At 45.4% G+C, this 18,074-nt stretch overlaps 1 protein-coding gene across 5 annotated transcripts in view; it reads right to left on the bottom strand.

Annotated features, from left to right (window-relative positions):
• Positions 1 to 6,074: 6,074 nt before the first annotated feature.
• PSD3 (pleckstrin and Sec7 domain containing 3) overlaps positions 6,075 to 18,074 on the bottom strand; it is a 165,349-nt gene continuing 153,349 nt past the window's right edge. For all 5 annotated transcript variants that reach the window (XM_030566482.1, XM_030566478.1, XM_030566480.1 and 2 more), the window contains one exon: positions 6,075 to 15,558. In XM_030566482.1, the coding sequence (XP_030422342.1) occupies positions 15,346 to 15,558 (213 nt within the window). In that variant the 3' untranslated portion in view covers positions 6,075 to 15,345. The remainder of the gene's footprint in view (positions 15,559 to 18,074) is intronic.

Below are 18,074 nucleotides of genomic sequence, written 5' to 3'. Positions count from 1 at the left end.
TCCATTACTGGTCATCATTAACCTTACTGTTGCTTAAGTTTCTCCGGAGAGAGATGGAAGCTGTCTTGCTATCGAGCCGTTCTCCCCACGCAAAGCAGCAATAACGATGATTTCAGTGCTAAGGAGGAAGACTGCTTTGGAGATCATCACAAAAAGGAGTTTTTCTTATGACCCAGTTAAGGACCTGAACCAAAGCCCATCCAAGTCAATGGGAGTTTCTCCATTAACTGCCGTGTGCTTTGGATCAGGTCCAAAATGAGGTCGGGAGTACCTCATGCAATAACTGCAAGGTAACATGACAATGACAGTGAATCTTAGCAGCAGCCATCCTGCATGTAGAACTGTATAGTATCTCAAACTGCTGTTTCCTCCTTTGAGTTGTTAGATGAGGACATATTAACACAACACCATGCCAGGTTGGTTTGTGCGCCTCTATGTGGTTGCTAACCTTATTTCATTAGAGATTTAAGCTCTTTGGGGCATGAACCATCTTTTTGTCCTGTGTTTGTAAAGTGCCTAGCACAATGGAGTCCTGGTCTGTAGCAGGGTGTGACAGGGCCTCCTTGGCTCCTGGCTCTACTAAATCCACAAAGTCACTCTGAAACCTTGGGATTAGTATCCACTGGTGGAGTTTATTCACAGGCTTGTTCTCACCACTGTCGCACCATGTACACTTGGTCCTCACCATCTGAAGGGAGGGAAGAGCTACCACCCTGCTCCCACTCCCTGCCTTTTCCCTTTCTTTCTGCTCTTCCCCTGAGGCTTTTATACCGCCCCAGGCTAATTATGCAGCAGCAGTCTGCCTCCACGATTAGGGACAGGTTATCTCCAGCCAGCTCTAATCTATCCCCCTAAATGGGTGCTGGTGTGACAGAGGCCGGAATTCGCAACCCTTTGCCCAGCACCCTGTCACATGGTCCATAACTACGGCTCATGGATGCTGAAGCTCCTGGGTGCTAAAGCACAGTACACATCATAATAGCCTGGATTTATCTGCAGACATATGCTCACCTCCTGCTTAAGTCACCACCCCCTCAATGGATTCTTTACATACGGGCTGAAAAAATTTGGAGCAACTGGGGCCCCAATGCAGCAGTGGCCTTTGGGTTTCCACCTGCATATACAACCGAACCCTCTCCAGCATCTCCTACTGTGGTGTGTCCTAGGACAATGCCAGTGAATGTAAATGCATCTGTTTTCCAGTTTGCAGGTGGAAGCTGCTGTTTTGACATTTTGTTATAGTTTAAAGCATTGTGAACAAGCTTTGATTACAGGCAGAAAGGGATCAGTAGAAAATGCTTATCGGAGTAGCCTGCATCAGCGGGGAAAACAACATGGAAGGAACTGTGAATAGCACTAACATTCATAAGCGAGGATAATATTTTCAGACACAGTTAAAACATTATCCTGCGCTTATGTGAGACACTGGATAGATGTTCTCTATGGGCTTCCGCACACACACCATATTTGGTCCTTTATACTAGAAGAAATCAACATATCATGTGCTAGAATTAACAATCTGCTTATTTTCAAGTCATCAGCTCCTCCCTGAATGGGAATTGGGAACTCCGTAGCAGAGTGCGACATCCTGAGCACTAAAGATGATCCTAAGAGAAGGTGAACATCCAAGTATTTGAATTGTAATACTTACAGAGTCATAGACTTTAAGACCTGAAGGGGCACTAGATCATCTGGTCTGACCTCCTGTATGTCAGACCAATACCACCCAGCACTAGCACACTAAACCCAACAACCAAAATGAGATCAAACCATGACAGCCCAAAGGAGACTAGACTATTATGTTCCGCAGGTAGGGAATAGGAGGGACCAAGGTGCACCACTGGCTGAGGCCCCCGCGATGGCAGGGAAATGATCAAGTGATATACACCCAGATAACCCTGGTAAATGGCCCACACTCACACACTACAGAGGAAGGACACCCCCCCCCCCGGGTCACTGCCAGCCTGCCCTGGGGGGAAATCTCCTCCCAATCCCACATAGGACACTTAGACCCTGGGCATGTGAGCAGGGCCGGTGCTACCATTAAGGCAAACTAGAAGGTTGCCTAGGGCGCCAAGATTTGGGGGTGCCAAAAAGCAGTGCCCCAATTTTTTTTTTACAGCGGTTCCTCCCCGAGCGCATGGTTGCTGTTCCACTTCTCCTGTCTCCCAGGCTTGCAGCACCAATCAGCTGTTTGGCGCTGCAAGCCTGGAAGAAGAATTAGAGCAGGGCTGCGTGCTTGGGGAGGACGCGGAGCAGAGGTGAGCTGGGGTGGGGAGGTGCTGCACAGCTCCCGGGGGGTGGGGGGAGCCTCAGGGCAGGGAGAGAGCTGCTGCAGGGGTGGGGGCACCTCAGGGTGGAGGAGGAGAGGGGAGATGCCGCAGGGCTGGGGGGAGGGCACAAGGTATAAATTTTGCCTAGGGTGCAAAACTTCCTTGCTCCGGCCCTGCATGTGAGCAAGAACCAGCCAGCAAAGCACCTAAAAGAATGCTCAGTGCCACCTCAGAATCCTGGCCCGCTCTCCCCCCATGTCTCATGTTCATCTGTGGACATCCCTGATGCTCCAGAGGAAAGAAGTAAAAAAAACCCTCCCAGAACACACTGCAGGGAGAAAATCCCTTCCTGATCCCTGCTAGTGCCGGGCTGAAACCCTGAAACATGAGCTGTAGGAACATCAGAGACAAACTGGAAGTGAGCCACAGGCCTGCTGAGCCCTGCCTCCTACCATCACAAGCAACCTCATCATGCAATTGCACTCATAAATCTGCCCCAGCTCTCTCTTACAACTAATTAAGTTGTTCGCACCCACAACTCCTACTGGGAGGCTGTGACATTATTGACATGAACTGTGACTGTATAGATCATTGTTGCACCAGGTCTTGTACAGAGTAGGGCAAGTGGGATGTATATGGAAAGGTTGTAGTTTGCTGGTTAGGATTATGCTATCTGTATGTGTGTATCTTTTTGTATTTGAAGTTATGAATATTGGCTATGTACTTGTATCTCAATGTGTTTGATTCTAAGTAGCCTCGGTGAAGCATTTGGTCAGCTTCTTGAGAAAGAACTATTCCCAGGAAGTGCCCAACCAAGAAACTGACAATGGACTTTGGGAGACACCAATCCACATCTGAGCTTTCCTGGGAACATTCAAACTAACATGTAAACAATGGCGTCAGCCTGCAAAAAGCTGAATCATTCATGGACATGTGATTTGTCCCGGTGGCTACAAACTCCATCTTGTTGCTGTGATTTTTCACAGGAGAACAAAGGGGTTTCCACCCACATGAGAAAGAATATAAAAGGCCCTGGAAACACACCCATTTTGTTTTCAGCTGTCTCAAGAGATGGTCTCTCCACCCCCAAGAGATGCCTGAAAGAAACTGGAACAAAGGACAGTAACTACGGGGGTGTGAGTAATTGCTGGACCCAGACTAGGAAGAAGCCTAGTCTGTGAAAGAAGCTTATTGGAACACCTCTAAGGGTGAGATTTACCTGTATTCAGTTTCCTACTGTATTAGGCTTAGACTTGCACATTTTGTTTTATTTTGCTTTATTTGACTGTTAATACTTGGAACCACTTAAATCCTACTTTTTATACTTAATAAAATCACTTTTGCTTATTAATTGACCCAGAGTAAGTAATTACTACCTGGGGGAGCAAACAGCTGTGCATGTCTCTCTATCAGTGTTACAGAGGGCGGACAACGTATGAGTTTACCCTGCATAAGCTTTATACAGAGTAAAACAGATTTACTTCGGGTTTAGGCTCCCAGAAAGACTGAATAATGGGTGCTGGAGACAGGAACACTTCTTAAGCTGTTTTCAGTTAAGTTTGCAGCTTAGGAGCATGTGGTTCAGATCCTGGGTCTGTGCTGGAGCAGACTGGCATGTCTGGCTCAACAAGGCAGGGTTCTGGAAGCCCAAACTGGCAGAGATAATGGGCTCAGAGGTAGTCTCAGCACATCAGGTGACAGTCCTAAGGGGGTCTCTGTGACTGAACCCATCACAGAGGCTGTTCCAGAACCTCACCCCTCTGATGGTTAGAAACCTTTTCCTTATTTCCAGCCTGAATTTGTTCAAGGCCAGGTCATCTGTTTGTTCTTGTACCAGCATTTTCCTTTACTTTAAACAGCTCTTCATCCTCCTGGGAATTTACCTTCCTAATTTATTTATAGAGTGCAACCAGATCCCCTTATTTTTGCTAGACTAAACAAGCCAAGCTCTTCCAGTCTCATAAAATAGGCCTTCTATTGCCCTCATCATCTGAGTAGCTCCTCTGCCCGTTTCAGTTTAAATTAATTTTTAACGCGGGTGACCGGAATTGTACATAGTATTCCAGATGAGGTCTTACCAATGCCTTGGACAATGGCTTTAATACGTCCCTGTCTCTACTGGAAATACCTCACCTAATACATACTAATATTGCATTTCCCTTTTCCACAGCTGCATTACGTTGGTGGCTTACAGTCATCCTGTGATCAACCCACACACTCAGGTCTCTTTTCTCCTCTGTTGCTTCCAGCTGACGATCGCCCTGCTTGCAGTACAAGTTCTTATTATTAGACCCTAAGTGCATGAACTTGCAGTTTATAGTATTGAATTTTATGCTGTTTCTGTCATTGTAGTCTTCACGGTTATCGAGATCTTCCGGTATGAGAGTCCAATCCTGCTCTGTATTGATAATACCTCCCGACGTTGTATTATCAGCATATTTCATTAGCATACTCCTGGTTTTGTGCAAGGTCATTAATACAAATACTGAATAAGCTTGGTCTTACCTGTCTAACTGAAAGTGCCTCAGCTCTAGCTTGAGGGAATTCCTGCAGACAAAAACCTCAACACGGACAAACATGCAGAGAAATCTTGCTAGTATATTGGTGTGTGGTGTGGTTTTTTAAAAAGGGCATGTGTGTTGCTATTATTGTCTCTGCACATTTCAAACACTCCTAATTTAAAGAGTTATCCATGCTTCCCGCACCCCTTCTGGCCCCCTGCTTAGAACAAGAAGCAATGGGCTTAAACTGCAGCAAGGGAGATTTAGGTTGGACATTAGGAAAAAGTTCCTAACTGTCAGGGTGGTTAAACACTGGAATAGATGGCCTAGGGAAGTTGTGGAATCTCCATCTTTGGAGATATTTAAGAGTAGGTTAGATAAATGTCTATTAGGGATGGTCTAGACAATATTTGGTCCTGCCATGAGGGCAGGGGACTGGACTCGATGACCTCTCAAGGTCCCTTCCAGTCCTGGAGTCTATGAGTCTATGCTCTGTGCTCCTTATGTCCTCCTTGTACACCTCCTACATGCCCTCCATTCTCCTCCCCCACTCCATGTGACCTCCCCTCTTTCTTCCCTAACCTCAGCCCATAACCCTCCCAGTTTCTTACCCCCTCTGGCCTCTGTCCCTCTGTGTTTGCCCCCTTTCCTCCTACGCTCCCTGCCCATGCCAATTCTGCCCAACAGCTGCAGCAGCAGATGCATGCAGCCAGCAGCAGAGCAATTTATTATAGCTGTCACTTCACAAGGATGAGGCAGATAGGGATTACGAGCCCAGCCACTGTCTGCACATGACTTTGGACATTTGAATGTGTTTTGAGAGAGAAAACAAACAATGATTCTGAAACCACGTCTTTCTGCTGAGCCAATAACAGTAGCCTTGAGTGCACACTTCTTCCAGGCCACCCCTTGTGCCCAGGAAAAGCTCCCCATCCAAGTTTGTAAGGCCATCATCGTAGCCTCCTCCAAGTCATCCCTCAAACCTCACGCTGGTACGTATGGAACAATGCCACCTGATCAGCGAGATGCAAGGTGGTGAGTTGTAAATACTGCGGTTACTGCTACTAGCTGGCTAAGAACTGGTGCATCCTTCTCCATTCCAGACCCCTTGTTATCTCATGCCCTGCCACAGCATTCAGTTTAGACTGGGAGCTCTTTGGGGCAAGGATGGTCATTTGCTATGTGCCTGTATAGCAGCTACCACAATGGGGCTCTGATCTGGCTGAGACCTTTCAGTTCTGGTGTAATACAAATACTAAAGAGCAGCAGCATAAATGAAGGTGCACTCAAATCCAGCAGATGAAGTACATTTGGTTTATTTCTTTCTAAAGTTTGTACATATACATATATCATATACATGTGTGAAATCCTTCACTGCTTTGCTCAATTTCAATCACATAAAAATCATTCAGAAGGCTGCAGACTTGTAGTTACTCTAAAGCAACATTATCCTGCCTTATAAAACACAGAGGAACAAGAGTTATAATCATGAACGTGTACACAAGAGAGAACTATATCTCAAAGTTTCCATATATCAGAGGCAAATTATTTGTCTGTTTACTCCAGCAATGCTCAAAGAGAGGGAAATATTTATATACAGTTACCTCAAAGGAAAAACAAAGCAATGTAAACTTCATTTCAAAATATTATTTAAATAATGTAATAATATCCAAGAGTCCTTCCCCCAGGGAGACAGGACATTCTGTAAGTGCCTTCATTTACCAGGAATGATCATTCTAGTACCTGTCACATAGACTAGAATAGGAAATCCAAGGGCATCCTATGGTACCGTTAGAAAACAGCAAAGGCCCTGATTCAGGACAGCAGCTCTAGTTGGGAAAGCATGTGATCAAGTCCCATGGACATCAGTGGCATTTAAGCAACGCTGAAATGCTTTCATGATTTGGGGCCTCGATCAGGTCTGCATACCTCTGGCTCTTTCACCGGGCCTCTATATAGAGAAATTTACCCTTTGTGGGGAGAGCCAGCATAGACCTTACATAGGGCTTGCCCCAAGGGTCAGAGCAGCAGGATTTATTCCAGTGGAGAAGGGCTGGTGAGAACTTCAGCACTGCTCCATTACAGACAGAGTGGCTCTCCAGAGGGCAGTGAGGATGTAAACAAATCCACTGGGGTCTCAATAGTATAAGGAAAACAAGTGAGATTATAAAGGGGAGGTTCTTATACTACCACAGAGCAGTATCCAGAGACTACGTAAACAGCAGGGTTTACTGCTTGGCCCCACCCAGGGGCTCTCTCTGGCCCTGTCCTGCCTGTTCCTGAATGCTGTACAGCATTATTCCAATATGCTTTGATCTAAATCAAGGAGCTGGCTTTGCTGCGCAGGTGCATGTTTCTGTGTGGAGTGTTCTCTGAAGTGCTGGGCATTGAAAACGAACATTTCCACACATGCCCCCCACAGTGACTGATGACTGAGAGCTCAATGCTGATTTCCTGGTCTTCACTGCAACGTGTGCTCACAGTGGGTAAATGAGCACTCTTTAAAGGCTGCAGGAGACTGCTGAGCCACCACATTTCACTACATTATCCTGCACAGGGTGGATGCCAAAGAAACAGCTCAGATCTCTGATACAGGAAGCCCAGGATCCTGGCTGGCCCGACCCAAGTTGATGGGATTTACCCTCGTCATTTCATCCTAGCTTGGAGTCTACTCCACTAAGTTTTCAGACCTGTAAGATGTAAGCTCCCTGGCCCTGATCCAGCAAAGCACTTAGGCCTGACTTCACTGAGACTGCTCATGTGCTTAAAGTTAAGCGCATGCGTAAGTGCTTTGCCATTCAGGGCAGGATCTAGCCCTAAATCTCCATTCCTCCGCTACTGGTTTGATCTGGGTCATTCTAATGTCATACAAACTGCAACACTGACTCTGAGATCATTCTGCAAACCCAGTGGATTTTATTACATATTTATTTGGGCTAAAAATCCCTCGATTGTTTCACACTTTCCAAAGGAAACCTGAGGGCACCACTTGAAATGCCCACAGCTGACACTTCCCCCTGCCACTCTTTGTTACTTATCAACCACATGGATTCTTACACATCTCTCTGCAGTTGTTACAGTAAATCCACAATAGCCTGGGATAACCTATTCCAAAGCGCCTAAGTGACCTAGAAGTCTAATGATATTTAGGCACCCAAGTGACTAAGGCATTTTTGAAAATGTTACCCCACGAGGATTATTCAGAGAACTCGGCCAAGGTTTCTTTAAACAATAGGAGCCTTAAATTAGGCTCATAGTGAGGTATTTGCAAAAGTGCTCAGTGATGCTCCCATTTAAGACAATTGATGACACCAACAGGAGCAGAGTTAGCCCAGTGTCGAGAGCTTTTTAAATTCCAACCCCATAATTGCTCTGAGCACCCAGCAGCTTCTGCAGAACATACCACGGCAAGGCTGGATTAAGAAAAACGCTAAACCTGCAAAAGCATTTAATAACCGTTTAACTGGCTAAAACAACCAATGTCCTGCTCTTCATAGCTGTTAAAACTGTCTGGACAAAAATGAAGCATCGGAAAAGAATAACCTTTGCAGTGTTTGATCACAGAAGCCACACATCGCATAAGAACCACACACACACATTCACACATGCTCACTGCTTAAACACACTCACCAGGTACTGTTGACACTTTAACTCTGAGATGAGCAGTAATTTCCAAATTTAAAAGCTGCCAAGAAATTCTTGTTCTGTATTCATGATGCTGGATTTAGTCCAGTTACACAGTGCCACTAGCCCACCCTAAGCGAGATGTTCTAATTGCAACGAAATACACACAAATACAAATTGGTCGTATTTCCAGCCTATAGTTTTTTGGAAGTTTATTGGACTCTGGGTGGGATTTTCAAACGTGTGTATATGGTTTAGGACTGAAAGTCAATGGAACTTTTGAGAGTCTTTCCTCATTTTTAAAGTGATGCAGGCTAGATTAAAAGATTCAAGGAAATCTTGAAAAGTGATGCAGGCTAGATTTCCTTTTTCAGCAGGTGGTGTCATCAGAACAGATGAAGGCACTGAGTCAAATGAATCTCTGCTGTAACTTGGCTGAATGCTGTGGAGTTACACCAGGCATTCATTTGGCCCACTGTGTAACTGAGAATCTTGCCTACTTTTTTTGAAATTTGCCCAATAAAAGGCCTGGTTTGGCTCTCCCTTATGTTATCAGTAAATCTGGTGTATCTTCAGAGAGCTACTACTAACAACAATGGCTTAGGCAAGATGAAAATGCTGCCATTTTTTTGGTCTTTTTATTACACCTTTAGAACATAATTAACCCTCATGTTGCTAAGTCCCAGGCTTTATACACCGTACAAATAGAATGTTGTTCTCCAGCTACCCACCTCTCAGCAGACATGGAATAGCAGATGCCATGGGGTGTGTGTGATTATTAATAATTTACTTTTTTACCAAATATACTAACTTTACAGATAGGATTTTCCCAATCACTCTGTGTTTGCCTATTCCTGCTCCCATAGACAGTGGGAGCAGAGAAAGGACAACGCTGAGCACTTCCGAAAGCTCCAACCCACATCTTCTACTATCTATGGAGTGTTTGTTATAATAAATAATCAAAGCTAAACCTCAGTGCTGTCAACAAAATAAATGAACAAGTTACAATTGATGGTGCATTAGCCTTATTCCATTATTTGTTCCCATGCTAATGGGCACCATTCAGTCACTTGCAATAGGCGTTAGAATCATTCGCCTGTACTAAGCATGGCTTCCCCATACCACATTTTTCCTTGCTCTTATTAACTCACAGCATGGAATAAGAAGCATTGTATTGTGCTGGAAAAAGAAAAAAGAGTCAGGGAATTCTAAAACCTAGCTCTTAAACAGCTCTTTCCACCTGTAGATCTCAAAGCGTTTTCCAAAGGGGGCCAGTATCATTATCCCTGTTTTACAGATGGGGAAACGGAGGCACCGAGCAGTGAAGTAACTTGCCCAAGGTAACTCAGCATGCCAGTAACAGAGCTAGGGATGGACCCCAGGTCTTCCGAGTCTCAATCCAGTACCCTTTCCACTGGGCCATAAATGGCTATTTAGCATAGTAACAGCAGCTTTGGCTCCTTGAGCGTCTTTTCAAACACCCCAAGAACTCCAAGGCAAAAGGGAAGGTAGGCAGGGAGTGTGAATAGAGAGAGGTGAATGCTCATCATGAACTACAAGTAACCATGGAAATAGCTTCTTTTCTTCTCTAGGCCTCTTCATATTCCCATTTGGGGTCATCAAGAGAGCTGAACAAGTCCAGGAGTATGGGCTGAAGAATTCTACTTGAGCCCAGGGCATGTTCCATACAGACCTCAGAGAGTTACACATGGGCTTCAGAACTGCCCTTCCAGAGCAAACATGAGATGTAAATGCCAAGCTGAGAGAGCAGCTGCTCACAGCAGGAGGAAACACTGTGGAAAATTCTTTTAACTTTGGAAAATTCTTTTAATAATTTCCAGACTATCAAGAATCAGTGAAAAATAGTTTGAATCTAAGCCCCAAACAGCTCAGCTACATTATTCTTCAGTTGACTGAGTTACCCACCTACTGAAGTAACAATGTACTAAGTGGTCTAAAAGGCTGCAGGCCTGGATCCAGCTTTACACACACACACACACACACACACCAGCAATTCTCAGCCATGACCTACAGAATCATCCCATGCACCAAACCCCAGAATCCTTGCCATTTGGGTTCTGGGGTAATATTTTGCCTGTTTTGGTGGTAGTGGGTTAGAAAAGGTTTGTGGTGTGTGTGTGGGGGCGGGGGGTGGAGTGGCTTGTGGTCTTGGAGAGGAGGCTGAGGGCAGGTGTTGGTTTTGCTTCTCTGTCCTTGTTCCCCCATCTCTCCCCTCACCTCCCGCCAACGCTGGAGAGTGGGAAGTTCTGCTCCAAGGGGCTGTGGAGCAGCTCTCCTTCACTGGAGCTGAGCCAGCTGTCTGTGTGTGGGGTGGGAAGAGCTGTTCTCAGGTTGGATGTATAGAGGAAGAGAAGGGGTAGGAGCCTCAGCAGAAGGGAGAGACATAGGCTCCTGTTGGGGCTTAATGACCATGGGATTTTTGCAGCTGTCCACTGGCAGATGGGACTCAGCAGATGCCTCACCCTCCCCCACCAGTTTAGAACTAGCCCTTGGAGTGCACCCAATGAGCTGTAATGCTGCAGAGCTGCCACAGGCTCAATCCCGACACCCTCACGCAGCGATCCCAATGCCTCAGTGGGAAACTGGCCTGAGATACGGCATCAGGACCAGAATCTGCAGGGGAAAAGCCTGGGAAAAGTGTACATGAAAGAAAGGGAGGTGGAGGCCTCATTGGGCAACAGGAACTGCGCACGCTGAAATACCCAAGATTTGAGAGTTCCCTACGCATTGCTCTTCAAGTGAGCGAGAGCAAACCCAAAGAGCACAGCATGGTACCTCTCTGTACAGATCAGAGTAGCTCCTTGGAGGTGAGTGCAAAGGGTTAATCATGAGAATTCTGACTACAGACTGACAATCAAAAGCACCCTGCATGGATGCTGACATTCTCAGCCACTCTGAGCTACTTGTTATCAGAAAGGGACCTCCTGTTCAAATCCAATCTAGACCTGCACTGGGCCAGTGCCCTAAAGCCACGGTAACCGATCATGGACGTCACAATCACCTCACTGTGGAGGAATCCTCGGGTGATACAGCTGGAGGCACCACAGTGGCTTCTATGTCATATCCCCTCCCTGTGGCCTGCACTGGGGGAATGACTGGGAAAAGGTTGTGTGTCTGGAGGTTCCCTACCTCCTGATGATTCCTGGTTGCCATATTTTCCCTTGGAAGTACTGAGCAGCTAGTACAATTTACAGCAGCCTGGCACACAGTGGGCCCAAGAAAAAACAAACACAAAAGTGTTTTTAAAAAGTGGCTTTAAAAAGTCCCTCTTGAACTGCAATGCTTCTTGAGAGCAGTCAAGGGCTTGGGCACCTATATAGTGTAATCACATATTTATCTTCTCTGCTGAAAGCATATATCCAGGAGCTGGAAAGCAAGGTACTCTGAAAATAATGTGCAACACATAACAGGCTAGATTCTCAGGGGCAGAGGGAGGGGGCCAAATGGCAAAGCTCCAGTCTCTTCAATGCTGATTTACACCTTCTGAAAATCTGGCCCACCCTCTCTGCTACACTGTAATGTTAAAAGCAAACTAAACTGCAATACTGGTCAGCACTGTGATCCTGCTCAGTGAGGTCTGTGGAGTTTTGCCACTTACTTCAATGGCAGCAGGATCTGCCTTTGTGTTTTCTCTTTACTTATTTCAGTAAAACCTATCAAAGGAGACGGCGAGACAGGTCAACTGTAAAATGACACAGCCAACAGTGGGAATTCCAACTGATACTAAAACCTCACAAATTCTCAGATCACTAATCTGCACGCTTCAGAACTCTCACAAAAAGCAAGTGGAACTCAGGGAATATTTAACAGCTGAAAACTGCAGTGAAATTGCATTTTACTAAGACCAGTAAGTTTTACAAAATATACCACAATCCATGTACAAGTGCACTCTGGAGTAGTGTAATAAATAATTAAAACTAAACTGCATTTGACAAAATAAATAAAATGAATTTTGTGATTCACTGTATCTGACTTTTCAAACTGCATGAAATTCACTCATCTGCAAGGTGTTCCGTAGTTGTGAGCATGAATTAGACAGTATCTGCGTAGATTGGGAAAGATATTGTATGGGAGAACTTGAGCTTGTGACTGGGCGATCAACAATTCAAACACAATCCATGGGCAGCCAGAATATCTTAAAAGCCAACACAAACATTTGCAATTGTCACCTCTTTGCCTTTTAAACCACTGCACTCTATTTGTAAACACAACAAGTACCTAGATACCTTGAGTAAGGGCCAGAGTAGAGTTGCATTGACCTGGGAGTGGAGCAGGGATCAAATTGTGACTTCTCTGGACCATTTCTGTTTCTGCTGTACTATTACTGTGAGGAACTGATGTGAAACGGTTGCAGGACTCAAGGTCATCTCCCTGTGTAATAGCGGCAAATCCACTACATGCATCCAATTAAGTGGGTATTCACCCACGAAAGCTCATGCTCCAGTAGGTTTGTTAGTCTACAAGGTGCCACAGGACTCTTTGCCGCTTTTACAGCTCCAGACTAACACAGCTACCCCTCTGATACTTGTCCCTAAGTAATGACATTCAGCAGTCCCGGTATTAGCGCTCTCCCTGTCTCTCAATATAACTCAACCTCTCGTTTACTGCCCCCTCCTTTTTTAAACTACTGCTGTACAGTGAACAGCTGCAGGATGCCTAGGCCTTTCTCCTGAGTGGTAATCTACTACCCCTCAATGAGCAGTTCAAATTATTTCTTCCAATGTGTATTACCCCGGCCCTTGTCTACAGTGAATAACACTTCCCAGCATGTTGCTCAAGCACATAACTTTGGCCCTAATTCAGGAAAGTTTCTCTTCAGGGCAGCACTTAGACAATGTACTTAACTTTAAGCATAGCGTAATTTTTAAAAAACAAATCCAAACGCTGGAAAATGTTGACCAGCCCTCCTCACAGCTCTGTGAATCACAATCACGCCGAGTCATTTTTAAAATGAGGTCAGGCACTGGCTATCCTCTAGACTTCTAGTACGACGACAGATTACAAATTCTTGTGAGCCGCTCAGCCACTCCATTCATAAGTCACACTGGAACTCTTGGATGTAATACTATCTGGTTCCGGTTAGTGACTGCATCCTAAATGATCCATCTGGTGCACCGCTTCCTCTTTCAATGCTACGATCTCTGACAGCACAGCATGGCTATTACAGTCTAGAGCTCTGGGGTGTAGATCTCATGGCTGTCCTTTGTGGTGGAGGCTGCTATAGAGAAATCATGTAGCTTCTCTGCAAGGTCTTTATCTTACTTGATTGCTCCCTCTACTGCCTGCTAGCCTGGTAGTTTAGTAGTCCAGAATGGTTTAACGTCCATGACCAATCCGTTGCTGGCCTCTCGGCTGAGCCTGCCCACAATCATACCCTCTGTAATGAGGAGCTCTGTGATGTAAACACCTGCCCCTGCAAGAACTGGACCTGAGCTAGCTAGACGTTTCTTTGAGGCCACCTACTGCAGTTTATATTGACCTGGACTGTCTTTGCACATTAAGGATTAGATCCTCCAGACCAGCTGAGCTGCAGTAAGCACAAGATGGGTGGGCACTGGGAGGAAGCAAAGGTGTCTCTTAGTCATGATTGGCGCACGTTAAGGCAACCTCAGGGCTGCTTTAAGTTACAGCCCACAGCCCAAAAGGGCCATTGCTAGCAGCTGGGGAAGGTTGAGGTATACAGACACTCTGGCCAAGTCCATTTCCTCCCAGCCATGTCCTTACATAGAGGACAGGAGTTGCTATTAAAGAAAGACTCCACAGGGAGCAGGTTTTGCTGTCCCTATGGCTGCATCGGTGTGACTGTCAGGAACAGAGCAACTGGAACGGGGTCAGATTCTGGATCTAAGACCAAAGAGTCTATTCCATTAAGTCCCTGAGTCACCAGGACTTCTGTTCCAACATGTTCTTTCTAAATACTTGTGAAAAATTCAAGGGATAGTTTAACAGAATTCCTTTCAGAAGAGAACAGGAGAACACCTTCTCTTATCTCAGAGAGATTGCAGAATACCTGTGCCTACTAAAAAGGAAATCAAAATTCTGGAGGGAAACTGCAGCTGAACAATGCATATGATGACTGTGTATGGCAGCAGCATGAGAGTGTATTGCTGAAAAACACATGGGATTTCCTTTTCTACTAAAACACACAGCCAGCAGTTGTCATCTACAACAACCCACTGAATAGTGAAATGGAAAAACAAAATTAATTCTGGCTGGATCAATCATCAAGAGAGACATGGCTTTGGGCACCCCCCTCTGCTCCCCCAGAGTCTTCACTTTGAAAAACCTGTTCTAATTCTGTATGCCCAGCATTCCCAGTGATTTTCATTTTTTAGTCCCTTGGTCTGTGTGGGTCCAGAGTTAATACAATCCAGTACCCTATCTGTTTATACGGCTCCTATCACTGTAGCACAAGTACCAGCATGTTTCACATCCTTGGGAGATCTCCAGTCGCAGCATCAGAATTGAACTAACCTGCAGGGAGCAGTCAGTTCCATCTCTGCAACTGAGCAACAATTCATTTCTCGTCATTGCAGCTAGCACTCACTATGCTGCAGTGGTTGTCCAGTTACTTTTCCCACTGCAATGAGAAAGGTCACAGGTGACTTGAGATGAAAGTCATGTGCCAATGAGAGTGGAGAGAAGGGGAGGAGACGTGCAATAAATCAGGAAGTCCCACTCGCACCCCTTTTAAAAAAAGAGGTGCTTCAATGGCTAGATGATAAATTAACAAGGCAAAGCAAATCAGGAGCCAAGACATCTCCCACAATCTGTACAGAAACAACAAAATATACAATAGAAAATGTCACTACCACCCCATTCAGGCAGATGCATTGGTTTGTTTTTGTCAAAGACAGGTTAGCAAAGGAAATTTTTGACCAATGGTATTTTGCTGCATGGCTGTTTCTACAGCGGTCTCATGCAGTCTAAGTGACCTTCTGCTTGATGCTGGGTGTTTCTGGTCTGTAGTCCTTCCTCTCGGAGATGTTTCGCTTCACCTTGGCACTAACTGGAGACTCCTGATTTAATGAGGGACTCGAATGGGATTTCTTCAGTCCTGGCCCATCATTTTCTCCACCGCTCAGCAGCTCCTTCCCCCCTTCTTTCAGTAGGGCAACATAAATCTCATAGCGGATTTTCTGGAAAAGGAACAAAGGAATGGATCAGCATGGGTGAACTTCTCTGGGCTGTGATAGGCAGGAGGTCCGCATGGATCATCAGACTGGCCCCTTGAAATCTAGGAGTCTAATATGTATGTGAACAATGGTGACTAATATAAATTACACCACACAGAAATTGTCTGAGCCAGTCAGAGCCCAGGGATGTTGTACAATTGCCAATGTTTATTCCTCAACCAGGCAAATGTTTGCTCTGTACCTAATGGCCCTCAGCCAATAAGAGTGCAGGGAGATTTACATGCAGGGCAGGTTGAGCTGTACCTTCCTGAAGTACAGTAAAACCCGCTGCACAAGTAGCCCTAATTAAAGTAAACAGGGCTACTCACACAGCAGGGCATTACTCAGCACGCATACGCATGGCGTGACGGTCCAAGCAGCGGTTTTCAACCTTTCTTCATTTGCAGACCCCTAAAATAATTTTCAATGGAGCTGCGGATCCCTTTGGGAATCTTAGACATATCTGTGGACTCCCAGGGGGCTGCGGACCATAGGTTGAAAACCACTGGTCCAAAGGGACTGCAAAAATCCTTCTGCTAAGATTTGCCACTGTCTTCAGAACACCCCAAACTTCTGTGGCCACAACCAGCCTGGCCCCTGGAGGTTCTGCTTCCCATCCCAGCCTGTGTGACCCTAGATATTAAAACCCTGGATCACACAGTGTGGACAGAATCACACAGGTATTCTCTATGTGTGGCTCTCCTACAGAGAGCAGGTGGGTGGGCCGAACGTCTGCCTTCTTCAGGACAGCTCTATCCCGCTTTGCCTCCAAGAGGATATTTTGCAAGTCCAGTGTTCAGAGAACAGGATGGGTAAGCTCATCTGGATCAACTGAGGTCTACCGGACTCTGCTCCCTGTTCAGGCACCAATATTTTTATGCACAGCAAAAGGACTCAATCCTAATTTGTTCCATATCTGGACTAGGGTGTTTCCCTTTATTACAGAGCAATTGTTGCATTGCAAGTCACAACCATACAGCACCTTGCACAATGCCACAGCAATCAACAGGCATGAATAGTCAGTCACAGGAATTTTCCTGCAGGAATTCAGCAAAGTTAGCCAGTACGGCTGGTGATGGGAAGAGGCAATCCATCCCTCAGCAGCCATTAATGTCGGTGCAAGAATTAGAATTAAGGTGATCATAGTGGATGGGGCGGAGGCAGGGGGGAAGGAAGAGAAGGAACCCCATGCTTCTACTGATGATTAATCCTTTTTTTCAAAGTAATAAAACATTCTCTAAATTATTATGTTCCTGACTGAGCAAAAATGTTTACAGAGAATTCTCTTCATTTATAATAAAATAATAAAATTCAAGCAATAATAATAATTTTTTGAATGCAAAATAGTAAAAAGCATTGGGAACTGCTTTGAAGAGGACAAAAGAAGATGAGAGAACATGATCAGGTTTCCAAAAAGTCCTTTGAGAAACAAAATCTTACTGAGAATGATCACAGGAGAAATCTGCATAAAAATGAAATGAGGAAAAAACCAGTCGGATCAGTTTCATATTGGGAGGTCCACACAGCGCTGCAGAGACAAACAAAAGAAAGAGGTATCACCTGTCACTCAAATGAGGAGAACCAATGAGCAGAATTCTGATGATGTGCCATCCTTCACTGTATAATGAATGGACAGGTTGGCAACAGAAACAAAACCCTGGCCTGGATTCCTGCCTCAACTGAAGTCAATGGGAGTTTTGCCATTGACTTCAATGGGGCCAGAATTCCACTGCTGTTGTCTGTCCTCAGCCTCAATTTAAGCAATGTACAAATAAAGGCTTTCTTTAAAGTTAAACTGTAAACGTGCTCTCTTTTACAACGATGAGAGGCCACATGGGGCCAGATCCTAAGCTGATGGAAATAACCTGACTTGTTAAAAAACCAACACAGGAAACCTCATCAAGAAAATAAGAATGTTAAAGTTGCAAATGAAAATATTTAAAAGTTTAAATGCCCACACAACCTTATCTCTGCCCCTGGTGCATGTGGATTACAGGGCAGTCTTTAGTGAGGCAGTCACACAGCACAGCCCCTGCCTCCTCTGAGGCACATACACTGCCTCATGCAAAGCCACAGATGGTTCAGTACATAGCAGAAGGGAGAAACCACTTTGTTAGCAGTGGAGCAAGAACAGGGGAAGGCCAGGGAGCTGAAGGAAAAGAAATGACAAGAGCTTACGAGAAGGGGACTCTGGCCTTCTCCCTCCCTTTGGGAGCCATGCCATTTCCTTTGGGTGAGTCAGGCCTTTTTGCACTACGTTTCTGTTTCCTTTTCCCTTCTCCTGCTGCTTTCAGTGGCCTGGTCTGCAGGCTTGGCTTGAGAGCACCCCCTGCATTCTCGCCCTACCTCAGCAAGGTCAGTCACTCAACCACATTCGCTCCTCCAGGCTTTGCTCCAAATGACGGAAAAAACAGAGGAAGATTTCTATTGCTGGCTTTTCACAGCTATTGTATGCTTTCTACAGCCAACCACCAATTTAT

This window comes from Gopherus evgoodei, chromosome 6 (genome assembly GCF_007399415.2).
Source record: "Gopherus evgoodei ecotype Sinaloan lineage chromosome 6, rGopEvg1_v1.p, whole genome shotgun sequence".
Lineage (NCBI taxonomy): Eukaryota > Metazoa > Chordata > Testudines > Testudinidae > Gopherus > Gopherus evgoodei.
This window is presented reverse-complemented; position numbering and strand designations above follow the sequence as displayed.